Here is an 18,882-nt window from a genome sequence, read left to right on the forward strand (position 1 = left end):
CTCGTTGAATGGCTGTAAAGGATGGGGAGAAGTCAAAGAGCTCTTCGACTTCTTGTTTTTCTTATGCTTGTGGGACTTAACTGAACGCCCAGGCGACTTTGAAGATGAGCACGTGAAATGGCTGTGCGACCGATCCCTGGACCTTCCTCTCAACTGGGATCGAGACGGTCATGGCGTCGCATGTCGAGCTGTAAGAAGCTTGATGGACTGCTCTCCCAAGGCTTTTGGGTACACGGCGTGACAATCTACGCAGGTCCTGGCTCTAGACACCAAAGGCAGACGAGATGTGGATCCGTCTCCGACATCTGCCGGTGACAGGTATCACAGGGCTTGAAATCAGCCTGCCTCGTGGACATCCCTGCCACACCAGGAGACAATGTCACAAACATGTTTGACAAAAGGGTAAAAAAAAGGTCAGTCAAAAAGTGACTGGGGGTAGCTCCACCAGGGTCTGCAGTGACTGGCATGGAAAGTAAAGAACTGACGTCAGCGCACTGGGATGACGGCTATCTAGGTGTTGTACATATCACTTCCAGTGTGGATGCCATGAAGACGCCATATGTACCCAGACGATGCCACCTACTGGCGTGCATGGGGTACTGCTCACAAAAAATTCCAGATCAAGTCTGACGCCTGGGGATAATTCTAAGATAAGGACTCTGTGGATAGAAGACCCTTTCAGATAAATGTATGTTTGAAGTGAGTGGGGTGGCCAACCTTGGGCACCACATGAATGCCAAGGGTGTTCAACCGAAAGTTAAAATCTTGAAGGCCATCAAGGAAGCACCATTTCCCAAGAATAAGGAGCAGCTAAATCTTATTTTGGTTTAATGGAGTATGAGTCCAAATTTGTTCTTCACTTTGCCCAAGACTACACCATTAAAAAACCTACATAAAAAAAGGAAGTGTGCATGTTTGGAGTGGTGTGTACCAATGTTAGGTAGAGAATATCAAGTCAGATATTGTAGGGGGCTCTCCCTTTAAAGCCGCTCCACCCTCGTGATTCCAATATCATTATCATTGATGCCAGTAACGATGGCTGGGTCTGTGTTGTTACTGAACAGAAAAGATGGTACGGAAGAGGTGATTGCATTAAAGCACTTCCAGGGTCAGAGTTAACCTATTCCACCATTGAGAAGGAAGCAATGCTGTTGTGGTGGAGTACTCAGCATTTTAGGACATTTGTCTGTGGTGTTCAAGTTGTATCATGCATGGACCACAAACCCCCATTGCATTTATTTAGTACAAAAGAAGGTGGTAGTGCAGCACCTAGGGTTGCCAAATGGCAACACTGTTTGAAGGAGTACCACTATTGTGTGGATTATGTGCCTGGCAAAAAGAATGTGGTAGCAGATTATCTGTCCAGAACGCCACTGAATACTGAAGATGGTAGTGAGGAGAATGAAGATGTAGTGTATACTGTGCACCAAATGTTGGCAATGCTGAGTGGTGCAATTTCTGGACAACAATGAAGAGATGCTCTTGAATATGTGTGAGAAAGTGCCATCTTTCTTGCATGGTATGCCCCCACTTTTTGCTGAATTGCTGAATGTACTTTGACTGAGTGTGACCTGGACTCCTGCCAATCAGGTGCCCAGGGCCTATGTTCCTTCCCTAAACACACAAAACCCAAATTGGCAAACCGTGGCCACATGTCAGCCCCTGGTAAATGGTACCCTAGGTACCCAGGGCCTTGTGACCAGGGAAGGCCTCTAAGGGCTGCAGCACTCATTGTGCCACCCTCAGAGGCCATGTACCCTTACACACACACACACACACACTGCCCTTGCAGGCTGGGTGTCTGGGTGCAAGACAAAACAAAGAGTCGACATGGCACACATCCCTGTGTGCCATGCCCATCACCTACACTGCCATGGCATATATCAGCCACCCCACTAGCTGGGTGCCCTATGCCAATGGTGTGGGCACAGGGGCAGGAGCCCTGTGCCCCTACAGTACCCAGGTCCATTCCTGGGCACTGTAAGTGCAGTGCTGTCATTTAAGAGTACATGGTGCTGAGAGCTCGTCAAACCCAAACTCCACAGCACCATAATGGCAACACTGAAGACTGAGAAGTTTGGTATCAAACTTCTCAGCACATTAAACCCACACTGATGCCAGTGTGGGATTTAATGTACCAAGCACCCCAGAGGGCATCTTAGAGATGCCCCCTAAAACCTAACCTACAATCCACGTCTGTTCTGAGGCTGCCTAGGCTGCCACACAGCAGACATGTTGCTGGACCCCTGGGTAGGGGAGCCCCTGCTCTCCTGAGCCTGCAACAATGCACATCCTGGACGTGGTGCTAAATCTCCTCCCCCAGGATGGGCAGGGGGAAGCTTCAAAGGCATGCCGCCTCTGTGAGCTTCCCCAGGCCACTGCAACCCCCCACTCTGGTGGGAAGCTTGGCTGGAAACCCCCAAATAAGGACAGAGGATGTGTCAGCCTGCCAACCCCACCCCTCAGGTGGGGGAGGAGAGGTGAAGCACATCTCCGGGCTCTCGCCATCTTGAAGATGGGAAGCCCTACCCTATCAGGACTAGGCCACTGCGCCCCTCCCACAGGAGAGAGGCAGGATAGGGGGTGTACCCACCCCAGGACAGGGACCCATTGGTCCCTGCCCTTCACCTACCTGTAACGCCCCTAAATCTAGTATTTAGGGGCACCCTGAACCTTCCTTCCCCAGATTCCAAAATCCGAAGAAGAGCTAGAAGAAAGAAGACCTGCCCTGCAGCTGCTAAGAAGAGGAAGACACAAACTGCTTTGGCCCCAGCCCTACCGGCCTGTCGACCCTCGAACCTGCTCCTGCTCCAACCCGGCATCTCTTGTGGCCAGCAACCTCACAAACCCCGGAGGACCTGGCTACCTTTTGGCTCTAAGCCCCTGGGTCTCCCATGAGTAGAAGCTCTACTCAAAATCTACTTCCAATCCCTGGCAGCAGCCCGAAACCGTGAACCCAGCACACTCTGCACCAGCCAAGCCTAGCCTGTGCCGGAGTGAACAAAGACCACGAGGACGACCCCACGGCGACTGTGACCCCGAGTCCGGCACCCAAGGACCTCCCTCGACACTCCTGAAGAAGCCTGCAGCTTCAGAACAAGGTGCCCCCCCCAACCACGATCAACAGAGGGTAAGATTTCCCGACACCAAAAGGCACCCCTGCACCCGGCGCCCCGTGGCCCCCTGTGCCCAATCCCAGGGTACCTACCTATCCTCCAACTACCCAACTTACCTCTCGAAGTGGTGGTGGCACCTGAAGAATCCTCGTCCCCGAGCTTGCAGTCTTTTTCTAATCCGGAGATTTCCCATTGAAATCAATTGAGTGCCCGAAGGCTCAAAAGCACCCTGCACCCAGCCGCCCGAGTGGCCCTGGCAGTGCAACCTCTACACCTATCTACTTCCCCACTCGCCCTGAGTAAGTGATCAGGAGCCCAGCTCCCACAGCCACGTGGCCTGCTAGTCAGCAGCCACCAACCAAGGCCCCCCTATCCCTCATAGGATAACATTCAGCCTAACTCTCTCTGCACCCAGCCGCCCTAGTGCCGCTGGGGGTGAACCAACTGTACCTACCTGACCCTGGGGGACCCCTGAGTCTATGCCCAGAACCTCAACTCTGCCAGTCTAGTACTTACCTTTAAACCCATAACTCAATTTTCTTCATAGGGTAACCTTGACTGGCTTTTTCCTGAAATTTCTTCTAAGTGTGGACTTTTCAAATCTTAAAATATTCACCAAAAATCAGCCGAGTAACGAAAACGAAAATACTCACCTGCTCTTAGGTGAGCTCCCAGTGCTGGATCTTGGTGCCCAGCACTGACCCTGAAAACTACTTACAACTGTACTTACCAGTAACCCAATTTTCTTCTATAGGAAATCATTGACTGTTTTTCTGTGAAATTTATTCTAAGTGTTAATTTCTGCAATCTTTAAATATTCTTTAAAAATCGTATAATATCTGATAACGTAATTACTTACCTGTTTTGGATAAAGGTCCCAGTACTGGGTCTAGGCACCCAGTACTGGATTACAAAAGTAACGAGAACATACTATACCTGTAACTTGAATTTTCTGCCATAGGGAATCATTGACCGTTTACTATGAAATATTTTCTAAGTGTCAACTTTTAAAATAGCAAAATATTGTCTAAAAATCATCACAGTAATTAAGTCGACTTTTCTCACTTGATTCCAAGTTCTGACCCAGGACTGAATCTAGGATTCAGTCCTGGAATTCCAAAAGTAATCCTAAAAGTAATCTGTGGCAAATAACATGAAACTTCCATTGAACTCAATGCATTATTGTGTTTAAAATAGTGTTGCCTATTGCAACCACTTGTAACTGTTTACAAAAGTCAATTGCATACTGCAAAAGTATTTATATAAAGCATCTCATTCTGAGAAAGTATATTTTAAATCCAATTGTTGGTTCTAAAATAAAACAAGCATATATTTTTTATATATAAACCATTGGCCTAGAGTTCAGTTATTGAGTGTGTGAGACCATTTGCTGACTGAGTGTGTACAACAAATGCTTTACACTGTCCTCTGATACTGCCTTACTGCTCGACCAAGCTACCACTTTAGAGAGTAAGGTTATATCTAACTTTAGCCTCTGCCAAGCCTCTGTACACCCTGTACCTCTTTGGGAACAGTATATACAGAGCCACTTTCTCACAATGTGATACTATTTTGTCTCAAGTGAGGATTTGGGTGAGTAGTGATTGGCTTGATGCTAAGAGTCTGGGTTTGGAATTTGGTGCCTACTTGCAATTAGAAGCACAATTGACGTGTGAAAAAGGTTTGGTGAGATGAATCAAGCAGTTGGTGGTGCCAACTGACTCGAGGAAAAGGGAGTTCGAGGTGGCCCACGAGGGGCATGTGGGAATTCCAGCAGTGAAACGAAGAGTTCAAGAAGATTTTTGGTGGCATGGGGTTGACAAATCGGTGGAGCACTTTGCGCATGATCATTAAAAGTGCGTTCTAAGTAGTAAAAGCCAAACCACAAAACAGTCACCAGTAATTCCAGTGGAATCCGACATGCCTCACTGGTCCAAAGTGGGTTTTGACATTGCCGGCCCATTAAAAGTCTCCCGGGTGAGGTTTAATATGCTTTTTTGTTGATTGACTATATGTCTAAGTGGCTTGAACTTTCGTCAACAATACTGAGACGCTGAGGAAATCAATAACGTTTGTTAAAAAAAACAATTAAAAAAAACAACAATACTGAGACGCAAAGCATTACTGAATTCCTAATAGGGGTGTTCAATGAGGGAAGGTTATCCCAACTAATTGGTAACAGATAATGGCACACAGTTGGTCTCTGAAGAAATTAATTGCTTCTTATTTGAATGTGGCAGAAGTCATACACTTCATTATATCACACCAGGAGCAATGGGTTAGTGGAAAGTTTCAACCGCCCTTGAAGGGTCATTTGCAGCTTGCCTTTGTCAACAAGTTGAACTTGAGGCAAGCTATCAGTTAATTGTTATGGTCTACGCAGTCAATGCCGAATGTAACAACTGGCCTCACACCTTTTGTGTTGTTGAGGGGGAGAAATCCGGAGGCCAAATTGAAAAAGAATTGGATGGGGCATCACATGACTGATCCTTCAGGTTGAAAAAAGGTAGTTGATGTTAGAAGGAAAGTCCAAGCTGCTTACAAAAGTAAAGGTGTTTATGGCATTTGGGTGAGAGAGGGTTGTTGGGTGAGGATAAAGAAACGTGGACATATGGAGAAGGGAGAGTCTAGGTACTTTTGTACAGTGTGTGTTGTACGTGTAATTTCCTATATGGTGCGTACCAACGATGGTTGTGTCTGGAACAAGGATAGAGCAGCACTCTATCCAGATGATAAGGTTGATACAGTGTGTGATCACACAAGAGTTTCTAGTGATGAAGTGTATTTGAAAATTCCAAATTCAGCAGGGTCTTGCTGTGCACGTTCAATTGTTTCTTTTTTAGATATTATGTTACTGGGTAACAATTTGCATGTTATCTTTATTTCTTAACAGTTTGTTTTTCATGGTTTATTCACCTTTGCTTATTACCATTTTTGTCATTGTTAAAGGGCTGGGATATCAAGGGTTTAGTTCTATGCACACAATGATTCTATTCCGCGTTACTATGCCCTGTAACTGGAGCCATCATTTGTGTATGAAGTTGAGATATCAAAACCTGATTGTTCTCTTTCACACGAACTGAAGAACTAAAGCATGGTCTGGAGTTGCTGCACGAGCAACTGTGTCGGTCTCAGAGCCGTAGCTAAACATGTATCAACCCATAGCAGAAAAAACTATCTAAAGGTGGAGTTGGTGCCCATGTGCATTGTGCAGTAAGGGATGAGTCACTCAATGTCCTGTGAATCGAAGCTTCTTTGAGCAAACTTTCTTCTAATGTATATGCCCAACACTAGATATCAGCAGTATGTAAAGCATGTGTATTTATAGCCGCACATTCTACAGATACCTGTAACACAAGTTCTCAATCACACTTATCTTCTTCTAATTTATAAACATGAGAATATAAATGAAGAATCCGAGACAGAGAACACTTGCAGTTGAAAAATAAAATGTGGTGTGTACTGTACAAATATTCGATGTGTATCAGGTATACCCATGACCTTAGGTTTGAGAAGGGTATCCCACAATTACTGCTTAGCAGTACATACGTTCTAAGAGAAACAAACACACAAAGCCATTGTTTTACAAGATTTCATCTTTATGTAAAAAGTATCTAAAAAGGTACTAAGTCACCCAGATTTGCAAATAATTTAATGCAATTTGTACAAAAGCAGCCAACATACTTCGAAAAGGAAATATTTTTAAAAATCCCTCCAAAACCATTGACAGTGGTAGGGCATTTGCAGAAACATGTTTTGGGGTAACAGGTGTGTTTTGCATGGCGGCAAGAGGCAGTAGAAAGTTCAACAACAGACAGCATCATGAAGTTGATCGAAGGGTAGAACATTGGGAGATTAAATCTTCATTTCTCCTGCTATGACTGCACTGTGTGGCCCCAAAAAAAGCCAAAAGTAGCAGATGACATTTCCAGCCAAGCTGCAAATGAGGACAGCAGTGAGGGGCTGGTCATTCATAATTAGGGAAGTGTAAACAACCAACAAATGTAACCATGACACCGAAAACATGGATCACATCTGAAAAACACCACTGACAGCATAGTGTGGGTATTTCAGGTCAGATTTATAGAGTTAACCTTCATAAAAAAATGTATGTCCTGTTCACCATGCTCATGTGATTTATATTAAAGTTTGGAGAGACTGGTGTACCCAATGGTGAAGCCTCCACCAAGTCTGCCCTAAGGTGGTGAGGTTGACGTAGAAAATGTTGGTCCAGCTGCTAAATTTAGGATACTACTTTTAGTGGTGCCACCTCCATGGAAGACCACCATGCCGGTCATCACAAAAATCCTTGCAAGTATCGCTAAGAAATTGAGACCAAACTCCCAGCATCAGAGACACTAGTAATTTGGGTGCCCACATTTGATGGTGGCAGCTACACCATGTCATACAGCCATGGTGCAACTGCGGTCACAGAATTACACCCACAGCGAAGTGGCTTTTGCGATAGCAAGAAGCTGAATGGAAGCAAAACTGGTAAACTGAAGGCCCATCTGTTTGAGCCTCAAATGATGCCCCTGGTTCTGCTCCATTTACCAGATGGCAACCAAAACCTACGGACAGAAAAGAATTGCCATTCAGGTTTGTGTACCATAAACTTCTACCTACATTTACTAAAGCACAGAACGAATAATTGGTGCAAATCACAGAATGTATGCTCCCAGAAGTGCAGCATACTGAAAGTAGCACATAATAAATTAATAATTTGTATTACTTCTTTGGTGTGGGGAAGACTTGCATAAGGTTCATTTGAGGGTTTTGTAATAGTGTTAATATATAATTTTCAAAAAATAATATCCTGCTGCAGAGTTTTGTATAAGCAACAGGACTCATGGGTGCACAAGGTGCACAACGCCACCTTCACAATGTCTTATTGCAGGTTGTAATGAATGTGCCTTTGGGTTGTGTGTGCGAAACATGGATCAATGTTTTATTTATTCCATGAATGTTCTAGTTTGTAAGGCATATTTTAGTCATGATGCTGGTCATCCAAAGGCACAATGGCCATTCTCTTCCTTGGCTTAAGCCAAGTCCACTGTGCTACAGAGAAGCAACCAGACTACAAAGGAACCCACAAGTTACCATGGCATCAGCACAAAATGCAACACACATCCAGACCTGCTCCTCTTCTGATCCACATTCAATGTTAGAATATGAAGAACCCACCTTTGGTGGTGCAACAAGCTGTACAAACCTTTCCAGTGCCCGCATTACAGGGCATAGCCTGCCCTGCGTCCACCTCACAATCACGGACCACTCTTTGATAAGACTGGGCTTACCATGACAGGCTTGAACCCTGGCAGCCCTCAGGGAAGGATAAAAACCAGCGACAAAGCAACCATACAAAACCATACATTCAGCAGAACAGGATTCCCAGGGTGGAAAGTACAAGCTGGCAACCCAAAGATTGTCCCCAGCTAAAGCAGGGCTTTCCTAGGAGATCCAGCGCCTTGGAACCCTCACGGGTATGTAGTGCGCTTTACAAGTTATGTGATTGATTGATTGATCTCTGATTTTGCTCTTCAGGGTTAGAGTTTAAGTAGGGTCCATTTAAGCAAGCACACAAATAAACCTCCATGTCAAATTAGGCTTACCGCAGGATCATAAAATCGGCTTTCAAAAGAAAAATGAGATCATGTCACGGAAAAGAAAAGTGAGAAACCGAGGTCAAGGTAGCATTTTCATCACCATCCACTCTAGTGGAACTCATGAGATGGTTTGAGGGAGTCAAAGGATGCAGGCTTCTGGTTTCCGCAGCTGGTTTGTGGTTGTTTGTTGAATGGAAATGACAGCCCTGCAAATTCCTCTGCTCCCAGTCGGTGCAGGGGCACACCCTATAGCCCATGTCTTCTCCCTCTGCCACTTTTACTCTTCCCACTTGGCCCTTTTAGTTTAATCTCGCCTTTACTGTTCTGCCACATGAGTTTCGCTGCTGGCGTCTGTGCTGCTTCCCTGGCCTAATGTATGGCAGCCTGTGCAGTGTGGCTGCTAAAGGGTACTATATCTGCCCCCAGAATCTGCAGGACAACAAAGGGCTGTTTGTAGACATCTGTAAATGGGCAGGAGTGCAGCGTGAATGTACAGGCTTGGAGGGTTTCAACAGAACTCTGCCAGTTCAATGAGGTACTTAAGAAAAACGCAGGTGATAAAACGTCAGGTCTTTCTTTTTATCGGGGTCGATGCTGATCGGTGTTCTTGCACTGACTACTGCACAGATGTGCCACCAGGTTCCCACTATTTAACCTGTTGTTAAACAGTGGGAACCAGTCAAATCTGTGTGGGTGATTTTCAACACTGAATGTCAGAATGCCAATTGTGAATTTTCTATATGAGTGGACGTTTTCAATTGAACCCGAGAGGGCATAAACCACTCTGTGGGAAATTACAGAAACCACTTGTGGGAGAAACACAAGAAAACCGGAACCATTAATAACCAACACAAGAATAAATATTCCTAAAACAGTGGTCAATAAGAAGAGACAATCGGTTAAAGACAATGGTTAGCCAGGGATTCTTAACAGACCAGTGGAGGTGAGATCGCCAGGTTGCACACAGCAAAAATAGAAAACTTTTTTAATGGTGTTCATCTGATTTCAAGGATAAATTTCTTAAGATAATCTAAATGCTGGTGTCTTAAGGAGAGCTGGGAAATAAAGAAAATTGTGCTTCTGAAATCAAAAATAACTCAAATATCAACAAAATTATACTCCTCCTACGTAAGACTGATTCTAATCAGACATGTACGCAATCATTGCATTATTCCCTTCACACTAGGTTTCTGTAATCATTTTGCTCTTTTCTTTGCTAACAGTTTGTAAAAACATTGAGGTCTGCCACAATGCTCAACTGCAAGTTAGATCCAGACCCCATGGAGGTTGAAAACCAGACACCCTCAGGAGGCCTGGGAACAAGCAGTGTGTAGGGCCTCATAGATCTCAAGCAAGAGTCTGAGCTAGACAGGAAGACAACATGCTCTATAGATCAAAACTCCAAATACAGGAGAGGAAAAGGGATTCATTACAGGTTTCAGCAGAGGGTTGTGAAGAGGCACAGTGGCACATCCGAGGTCATACAGAGGCAATGGTGGGACTCCATGTGCTCTGGACTAGATGAGACCACTGCTATGTGACTTAGTAAAGCCCCGGCTTCATTAGACAGTTCAGAGGTCTGGATGTAATGAGCCTCAAGGTCCCAGGAACTTGCGTCAAGTAGATGAAATAGGGGAGGGCAGATAAAAGGGTGGGGCTTCAATGCAAGGGCCAAACGCGGGATCCAGGGTGCAATACATCCCCACTCTGAGATGCGAGCTATCCTGGCAATAAAGCGTCTTGTCCTTACTCATGGTGATCACAGCAACTGCGGCATGAATGGAGATTTTAAAAAAGCACGGTCCTTTATCTCATCCATCATGATCGTGGGCCGCTGAGGCTTGTCTTACTGATACATATTGATCACAGTTACTGACGCATGAATGGCGGCATCATTGAAAGAAAGCATGTTTGTCCTTCTCATCCACAATGGTCATGGCCACTTAGGTTTGGAAACATCCTTGTAAGGAAGCGCTCATTCTTCTGTTGCAGAATGGTCACACCCATTAGACATGAATTGAGAAGGCGCAAGTCAATGATCCGGTGACGTCGTTCCTTCCATTAGCACCAATGCTGCATTTCGGTACCTTGTGCCATCAGTGTGGCCTTCCCGAACCAGGCTGACCCATCCACATCTTGAAGATGCCTGTGTGCCATTGGTCACCATGCTAACTGACAATTGTGTAGCTCAACAGCCACAGTGTTTTGATGGCCAGTCATAAAAAAATGCTTCCCATTGTTGCCCCGTCCCTTTCTTCCTGCCCCCTTTCCTGTGTCCAGATCTGTTAGGGGTCCACGAAGGAGACCATTATGTACCGCGTGCCACTTGTGGTCGGAAGGCCCTCGTGATAGTGAGTCAGGCGGCCCGGGTGCATTAGGGACCAGCCTTTCCTGGGTGATTCCACTGTACAGTTGTAGCGGAGGAAACGGCACCCACCACCCTGCAAAATAAATACATAAATAAATCAAATCTCATTTCCCAAACCCAATAATGTCACATCGACCAGTAAGAAATTTCGACCCACAACCCTATCTGAAACATATTATTGCAACTTATTTCCTGAGTGTTGAAGTTAAATTACTTTAGGGTGAGTACATGGATGAATACTGCAGCAGACTAACCCTGGCCAAAATTCACACAAATTAATTCCCAGACTATGCTCTACCGAAACACATTTTTAATTTAGGAAAGTGTATGGAGGCACCTAAAACATGCTAGAATATGGTATTTAAATTCAATAGTAATTCCTTTATTAGGTTTTCAAATTCCTCTGTAAATTAACATTTCCCCAAAAGTGGTCATTACATTTTTATTCATTTATGCCAGCACGTGGTTCCCAAATTTTGACTTTGGCCCTACAGTCTGTCGAACAATGGCAGCCTGCTTGGAATCTTATCACAGGTATATTAGCTTGAAGCTTTTTTCCATGTTCTTGAAATTTTCCCTTGGGTGATTACCTATGTTGTATGGCCTCAAAACTGCGATTATGAGAATTGTGAAAAACGTGCTGGATGAACCTATGAAATTCTGGATTTAAATTTGATAGCTTTAAAAAAAAAAAATTGGAATTGCAAGGTGTAGGAAAATGCCCTTTTCGACATGGTCACCCCCACATTTTGCCTGGTATTCGATATAATTTTTACCGAAAGTGCATTGGGTTCCTGCTATCCAGGTCTCCAGTGCCAGATCTCTTTCACTAAAACTGTACAATTGTTCCCCCAATTGACAATACCTTTAGCACCCCTGTTAGTCCCTAGTAAATGGTACCCCAGGTACCTAGGGCAAGGGTACAAAGGAGGGTCCTCAAGGGCTGCAACATATATTGTGCCACCCCAAGGGACCCCTCCCCTATCTCATGCAGTCTGCCATTGCAGGCGGTGTGTCTTGGCGCAGACAAAAGTGAAAACATGACATGGCACACATCCCTGTGTGCCATGCCTTCAGACACTGCATGCTGTATAGATCAGTATCCCCCACAGCAGACGTTATAGCCCTAAGGCAGGGTGCACTATACATGTGTGGACTTATCTGCATGAGCAGATATGCCCCTATGCTGGCCAGTTCAATTACTTCCCGCGAAAGTGACTAGGGAAGCCATTTTAAATACATGGGCTCGACACTGGTATAAAACGAGTTCCCCAGCTACATGATGGTTTCACTGAAACCAAAGCTGTTGGATATCAACATTTTGTATTAATAAAGAGGTCAGGAACAAAGCCTTCTCCGGTAGTGGAAATTGTACACCCCCTACAGCAGGATGACCTGTAAGTTAGCATTCCAAGGCAGGGAGCTTCAAATGCAGCCTTTGGAATGCAGATCTTGATTCCCTCAAAGGTGATGCCACCCCACCCTCACCAGTACCCATTTGGCCTTGATTAGCACCCTAGAACTTCAACCTCAGGCTAGTTCAACCCCTAAGGTGGGCTACCTGATGTGGACACAACATTTTAAAGTCTACCATCTTTGTGATGAGAGAAATAGGAACTCTGGGACAGGGTTCTGCCTACTTCCCACAGGAAGTGGGCATATAGGGGGCATAGTGACCCCCGGGGTAAGTACTCTACACTCTACTTTAGGGGAGCCCCTGGCACTAGGAAATCAAATCCTGACAACCTGAAAGAAGGAGGACACTGAAGAGTTGCAAAAGCAAGAACAGAAGACCAGTATCTGACTTGGTGCCAAAGACGACTCGTCCTGCGCCTGTGACTCTAAAAGCCTGGGAGGATTGCCAGCCTTCATCCAAGTACTCCATGTGGAGCAGCAGAGCTGCCTCAGGACATCTCTGCACCCGGCTTCCCCGGCCCAAGGAGAAGAGGACCAAAGGTGTCCCCAAGAATCATGAGACCTGAGCCCTCTTGTTGATTCAGCCGGACTGGTCCCCCAGTCCAAGCTTGTAGCCTCTTTTTGTCCTGACCGATCGCCATTAACTTCAAAGGGGCACCTGACGCTGTATTGCACCTCTGCACACGGCCGCCCCAGTGCTGCCCGGGGTGACCTATTGGTGCTGCCTTGAACCCTGTCCCATAGTCACCTTAAGTCCGAAAGATTGGTCCTGTAGGTCGCTAAGTAGTATCCGTCTTCCCTCCATAGGAGAATATCACTGCTCCAGAATTTGCACTAAGTGCCGACTGTTAAAAACGAAATATTTTTAACTCAAAACATACTTACCTGATTGTGATTATCTTGGTGCCTAAATTCATATAAAGATACATGTTATTTTTATAAATCAATGCAACCTCCCTTTTGAGTGGTGTGCATAATGTATTGACTGTGTGCATGCAGCAAATGTCTAACACTCCTCTCTGATAAACCTAAGGCTGCTGGACCACACTATTCCCTAGAAGAGCACCTTAGGATTGCTAGAGCAAGCACCTGTCCACCTGGACTCTTTGCACACTACACCTCTTTTTGGTATACTATATAAAGAGCCAGCTGCCTGCACAAGCAAACTGGAAACTTAATAAGGTAAGCTCTACTGAATTTCAGTTCAGTATAGATTCACAGGAAGGACCGGGGCCACCATACCCTTACTTCCATTAGCAGCGATACACAGAGCAGTAAAGATATGATGGTGAGTGCACCATGTGTGAGCACTGGGCCAGATTCCTGTAATTACTTCACTTCTTCCTTTCCTCACTTCTGTCATGACAAATGTTGCTGATGGAGTTAAGCTATGGACTGCTCAATGTTGAGACTTGCTCAGATTTTATCAATGCCCATTCACACATTTCAAATTGTTAATCTGGGAAAGATTTCCATGGCCAGACTCCACAAGCTTTCACACTAAGTCAGGCTTATGTGTGCATCACTCTGAATGCAAGAAAATGTGCTAAAAAATGTGGTTCTTAGGTCACTCTCAGAGCAGAGGTTGTATAAAAGACTAGCTTGATGAGTGCACAGAGTTCAAGGGGCAATCTGTGGGATGTATCCCACATAACTACTATTTACCATCTCCAAAAATTAATCTTGTTCAGCCTTTAGAACCGGACTATAAAATTGTCACATTGAAATCTACTCAAGAAGCAGTACTTGGTGTCTAAAGAAAATTACAGTGTCATTCATTAACTGTTCATCATGAAACTGTTCAAATCAGCAAATCTAGGACCAGGACACTGACTGTCCTTCTCTGTTAAAATACAGACTAGCCAGGAAGGTTATCCTTTTGCCTTCACTTGGGTTCTCCACCAAGGAATGGACCAGATTCTACATTTCTAAGGAGAATGATCCTACAAAGAATTAAAAGACGTTCAAAGCTATTTCCATTCCATATTGCATCAGACCATAAGCACAAAACGACATAAATTACCAAAAATATGAAGGATACATGAAAAATATTGGCATCTTCATAAATAGCACTCTAAGTGTCCTCCTACCACAGTCCAGAAATAAACTAAGAAAATACTGAGGAATAACTATGGTAACCTTCCAAGATTAGCAGAGTATGAACAAAATGGCTAGCACCTAATACAGTTGAAAGTGTAAAAGGTTAATACTGTTGAGAAAGGGTGTTAGAGCCTATAAAGCAGCTGTATTGGACTTAATAACAGGAGTTGGCCTAGAGGGCCTGTGTAAATTAGTTACTTTCCTAAACTTACCATTAACGATTCGGTGCATGAACACAGTTTGCACTTACAAGCACACATCTACGGCTGAGGGCAATGATGGTTAAGATAGAGAGCTAAAAGAGAACGCTCCAATTGTTTCTAGATTGAACAGAACACAATATGAAATTTGCGATACATGTCTCACTTTGAGAGTTACCTTGTCTTCAGCTAATTTACTAGTAACTTTTATAATCATTTTAGTCATGTTTGTCTTGCATTTTAACAAAAAAAAAAAAACTAATAAAGTCGTGTTTTTATGACTCTTTAAAACAAAATTAAAACACAATAATTCAACTGAATATTTAGTGGACCTGAACAAAACTGTCTGCCACTTGGGGCGCTGTAAGACTAAAAGATTTATGGTGAGCTCCAGAAAAGTCCAACGCTAGGGAATTATCATGCTCGCCTCAAATGTTACTTAAATGTAAACATCCTGTGCGTAGCGTGTACTGCTGTAGATTCACATGCTCTTCCTACCCCTGCTACCTAGTGGTGGCCTCTGACGCTTGCATGTTGTTTCTGTTCGAAAAAGTCTTTTGAGTCACGAGATATGTGGCTGGTATAGCGCATGGCACAGACTCCATGTTAGATTGGTTTTCGACCGGCAGGTGAGAGTAGGATGGTGTGGTCGAAAGAGCATGGTGCACATGTGGATGATTAAAGGTTTATGTATAGGCAGATGAGATCTGCATCCAAACCTGCAAGCTCTGCGAAGGTGGGAGGGCACATGTGAATTTACAGCATTACATGCTACGAACAGATGCTTACTGGGTAAGTAACATTCTTCGTTCATAGCGTGTTGCTGTAGGTACACATGCTCTGCATACCATGTAAAGCAATACCTCTAAGTGATAGTTAGCGTGTGGATGGGGCAGATGTCTGTAGGAGTGTTTGACCAACTAGAGCTTGCAATCTAAGAAGAATATCCACACAGCAGTGTTTCAGTAAATGTGTGCAGGGTTGATCAGGTAGCTGCTTTGCAGATGTCCGCTAGTAGAATATTGCCAAGGAGGGCCATGGCAGCAGCCTTCTTACGTGGAGAGAAACTTGTTTTGCAGCAAGTTTGGATGCCCATCACTATCCACCTTGCAATTGCTGCTTTTGAAGTAGGCTGACCTTTCTGGTGGTTGCTAAAGACTACAAACAGCTAGTCTGTCTTGCAAAAGGTTTAGTTCTGTCAATGTAGTACATGAGAGCCTGTTGGACATCTAAAGTATGGAGAGCTCTATGTGCCACTATTTCTAGATTTCGGAAATAGAATGGAAGTTCTATAGTTTGGTTAAGGTGAAAGGGAAAAATCAACTTCAGCAAAAACTTAGTGTTAGTATAAAGCATTGCCCTTTCGTTGTAAACCTGAACGTAAGGCTCCTGTAGCGTGCTTGCAATTCATTAATGCAGCTGAGGGAAGTTATTGTGGCTAGGAATGCTACTTTCCAGGAAATATACTGGAGAGGGCAGGAATGTAGGGGCTTGAAAGGGGGCCCCATGAGTCTAGAAACGACTATATTGTGATTCTACTCGGGCTGGAGGCACCCTTTGGAGAGAGAGGCCTCTTAAGACGTTCCATAAAAGGTTTCATGACTGGTATGCAGAAACGGGAAGAGTGTTCTCTGTTCTGCATACAAGTGGATATGGCTGCTAAGTGAAGTCAAATGGAGGTGTACGCAAACCTAGAATGTTTTAGATGAAGGAAGTAGTAAATAATACTTTGGATTGATGGTTTTAGGGGTCCAGGTGGTTTGAGATACAGTAATTAACAAATCTTCTCCACTTGCTGCAAACCATGCTCGCGTAGTCAGCCTGCAGGCTTCTTTTAGCATGTCAATGCACTCCTGTGGGAGGAGTAGGTATCTAAATTCTAGGACCTCAGGTGTCAAATCGCTAGGTTGAGCTGTTTGGGATCTGGGTGAGAAGGTTCAGCCTGCTGGTAAGCTTTATGTGAAAGTTGATGAAAAGCAGAGCAAAGTACCAGTGCTGTCTGGCCTACGAGGATGAGTGTTTGGGATGTTTGCCGCATGTTGTGCATCACTAGTGGAAGAAGCGGGAAAGGCAGAAAAGTATCAAGAGATATCCCTTATCAGGTCATCCATAGTGCATTGTACATGGCCTGTGAATGGCATCCAGATGATGTCAGTTTTGGAATTTTGTGTTTTCGGGTGTGGTGAAGAAGTGTCTGAGAGTAGTCCCCAAGCGACAGACGTAAATGTGGAGAACAACGGGATTGAGTTCCCATTCGTGGACTTGTTGGTGAGCCCTGCTGAGCAGGTTTGCTAGTTTGTTATCCACCCTCAGAAGATACTCCGCCATCAGCTGCTGACCCACGCACACAAGGCTCTACAGAACCAAAGGCCCGCCTACATTAACCGTCGAGAAGACTATGCTCCACCTCCCTTTCACTTGCTCATACTCCCCGATTCTACCGAAGCAGAAGTGGAGGAAGCTCTTTCTCCCACATCGCAGCAAAGACTTGGAACAGTCTCCCCACGCACCTGTGGATACCATAACCTCACTTCCAGAATTCCGAATGGCCCTCAAGTCCTGGCTGTTCGAATAAGCCTCCGGGGCCTGCAAGTGCCTGAAAATTCTATCAAGTGATTAGCCGCGCTTTATAAATCCTGATTGATTGATTGAGGTGAATGTGATGGCAAGGTGTCTAAAAGCAAATTGAGATAGTAGAGAGTGGCAAAGTGAGTGGGTTTTGCCTTGCTTTTGTAGGTAGTACGCCGGTCATGTTGTCTGTTCACATTAATACTACCTTGCCCTGAATTTGTGGGAGAATGGCTTGGAGGTCAAGCTGGAATGCTAAGAGCTCGAGGTAGTTGGTATCCCTGCAATAGCAGGTTCCCTGTACTGCTGTGTGATTGAAGTGTGCCCCCCATTCAAGTTATGTGTACATGGTAATGGGCAACTGCTGTATTTGGTCTTGAAAAGGCCGGCCCTGCAATAGGTTGTTGCTATTCCACCACCGCACAGAGCAATGAACACTAGCCATCACCAACACTAGATCCTCCATTGGACCCTCCGCTTGGAATCATTGTGCTGCAAGGCACTGTTAAAACGGGAGCATGTGTAGTCTGGCATTGACGATGCACAATGCCATCATGCCCAGGAGGTGCATTACTGTTCTGACTGGGACAGGATGAACAAGAGTGATAAGTTGCTGAAAAGCCGAGACCCTTTGTTGACTGGGGTAGGCTTTGCCTGTAAGTGAGTTTAGGGCTGCCCCTACGAAGGCCTGGATCTGTAGAGGAACCTAATGTGATTTGGTGATGATGATAAATCCCAGACTGTGAAGGAGAGGCCTAACACTGAAGCTTGCTAGAGCTCTTGAGCAGCCAATCATCTAGGTAGGGGAGGATGTGGATGCCTCCCAGTCTTAAGTGTGTGGCAACCACCACTAGGCACTTGATGAAGACCCTTTGTGCTGTAGTAATGCCGCAAGGCTAATCTTTGAACTGGAAATGATTGCCATTTGCCACGAAGCGCAGGTAGCATCGGTGGGCTCGACGTATTGGGATCTTTTAGATTCAATACGGTCATAAAGTCGTCCTCCTGCAACAGAGGATTGACGTCCTTCATGGTTACCATGTGGAAGTGTTCAGACAGGATGTATCAGCTGAGAGGCCTGAGGTTGTGGATTAACCTGAGGGAGTAGTATTTCTTAAGAATGAGGAAGTAGAGGGAGTGACCCCTTTCCTCTTGTGTTACAAGGGAACTGGCTCAGTGGCCCCTTTTTGGAGGACGATTTGCACATCTTCCTCCGAAAAGAAATAGATGTTCTATGCTGAGTGCGAAGGACGTGGTGGTATGTTTGGTATGAGGTTTGCAGGGAACCCATTTTGCTGTATCAGTATCCTTTTTTAAAATCTTTTCCTACATCTAGTCAACCTGTGGCCAAAACAAAGTGCATGTTCAGTAGATGCAGCTGCGTTTTGGGTGTGAACCCCAAAGTGGTATTGGTAATGGTATTGACCCTACGGGCTGCAGTAACTGCAATGCTTAGGGCACAACGAGTAGTTGCATTAAAAGTGGTCTTGCTCTGTGACCTGTTTCTC

At 45.0% G+C, this 18,882-nt stretch overlaps 1 protein-coding gene across 1 annotated transcript in view; it reads right to left on the reverse strand.

Moving 5' to 3' along the window:
• Positions 1-6,697: 6,697 nt before the first annotated feature.
• Positions 6,698-18,882, reverse strand: part of PLOD3 (procollagen-lysine,2-oxoglutarate 5-dioxygenase 3) — a 361,546-nt gene continuing 349,361 nt past the window's right edge. The window contains exon 19 of the mRNA XM_085639312.1: positions 6,698-11,163. Within this exon, the coding sequence (XP_085495438.1) occupies positions 11,008-11,163 (156 nt within the window). The 3' untranslated portion in view covers positions 6,698-11,007. The remainder of the gene's footprint in view (positions 11,164-18,882) is intronic.

This window comes from Triturus cristatus, chromosome 12 (assembly GCF_964204655.1).
Source record: "Triturus cristatus chromosome 12, aTriCri1.1, whole genome shotgun sequence".
Lineage (NCBI taxonomy): Eukaryota > Metazoa > Chordata > Amphibia > Caudata > Salamandridae > Triturus > Triturus cristatus.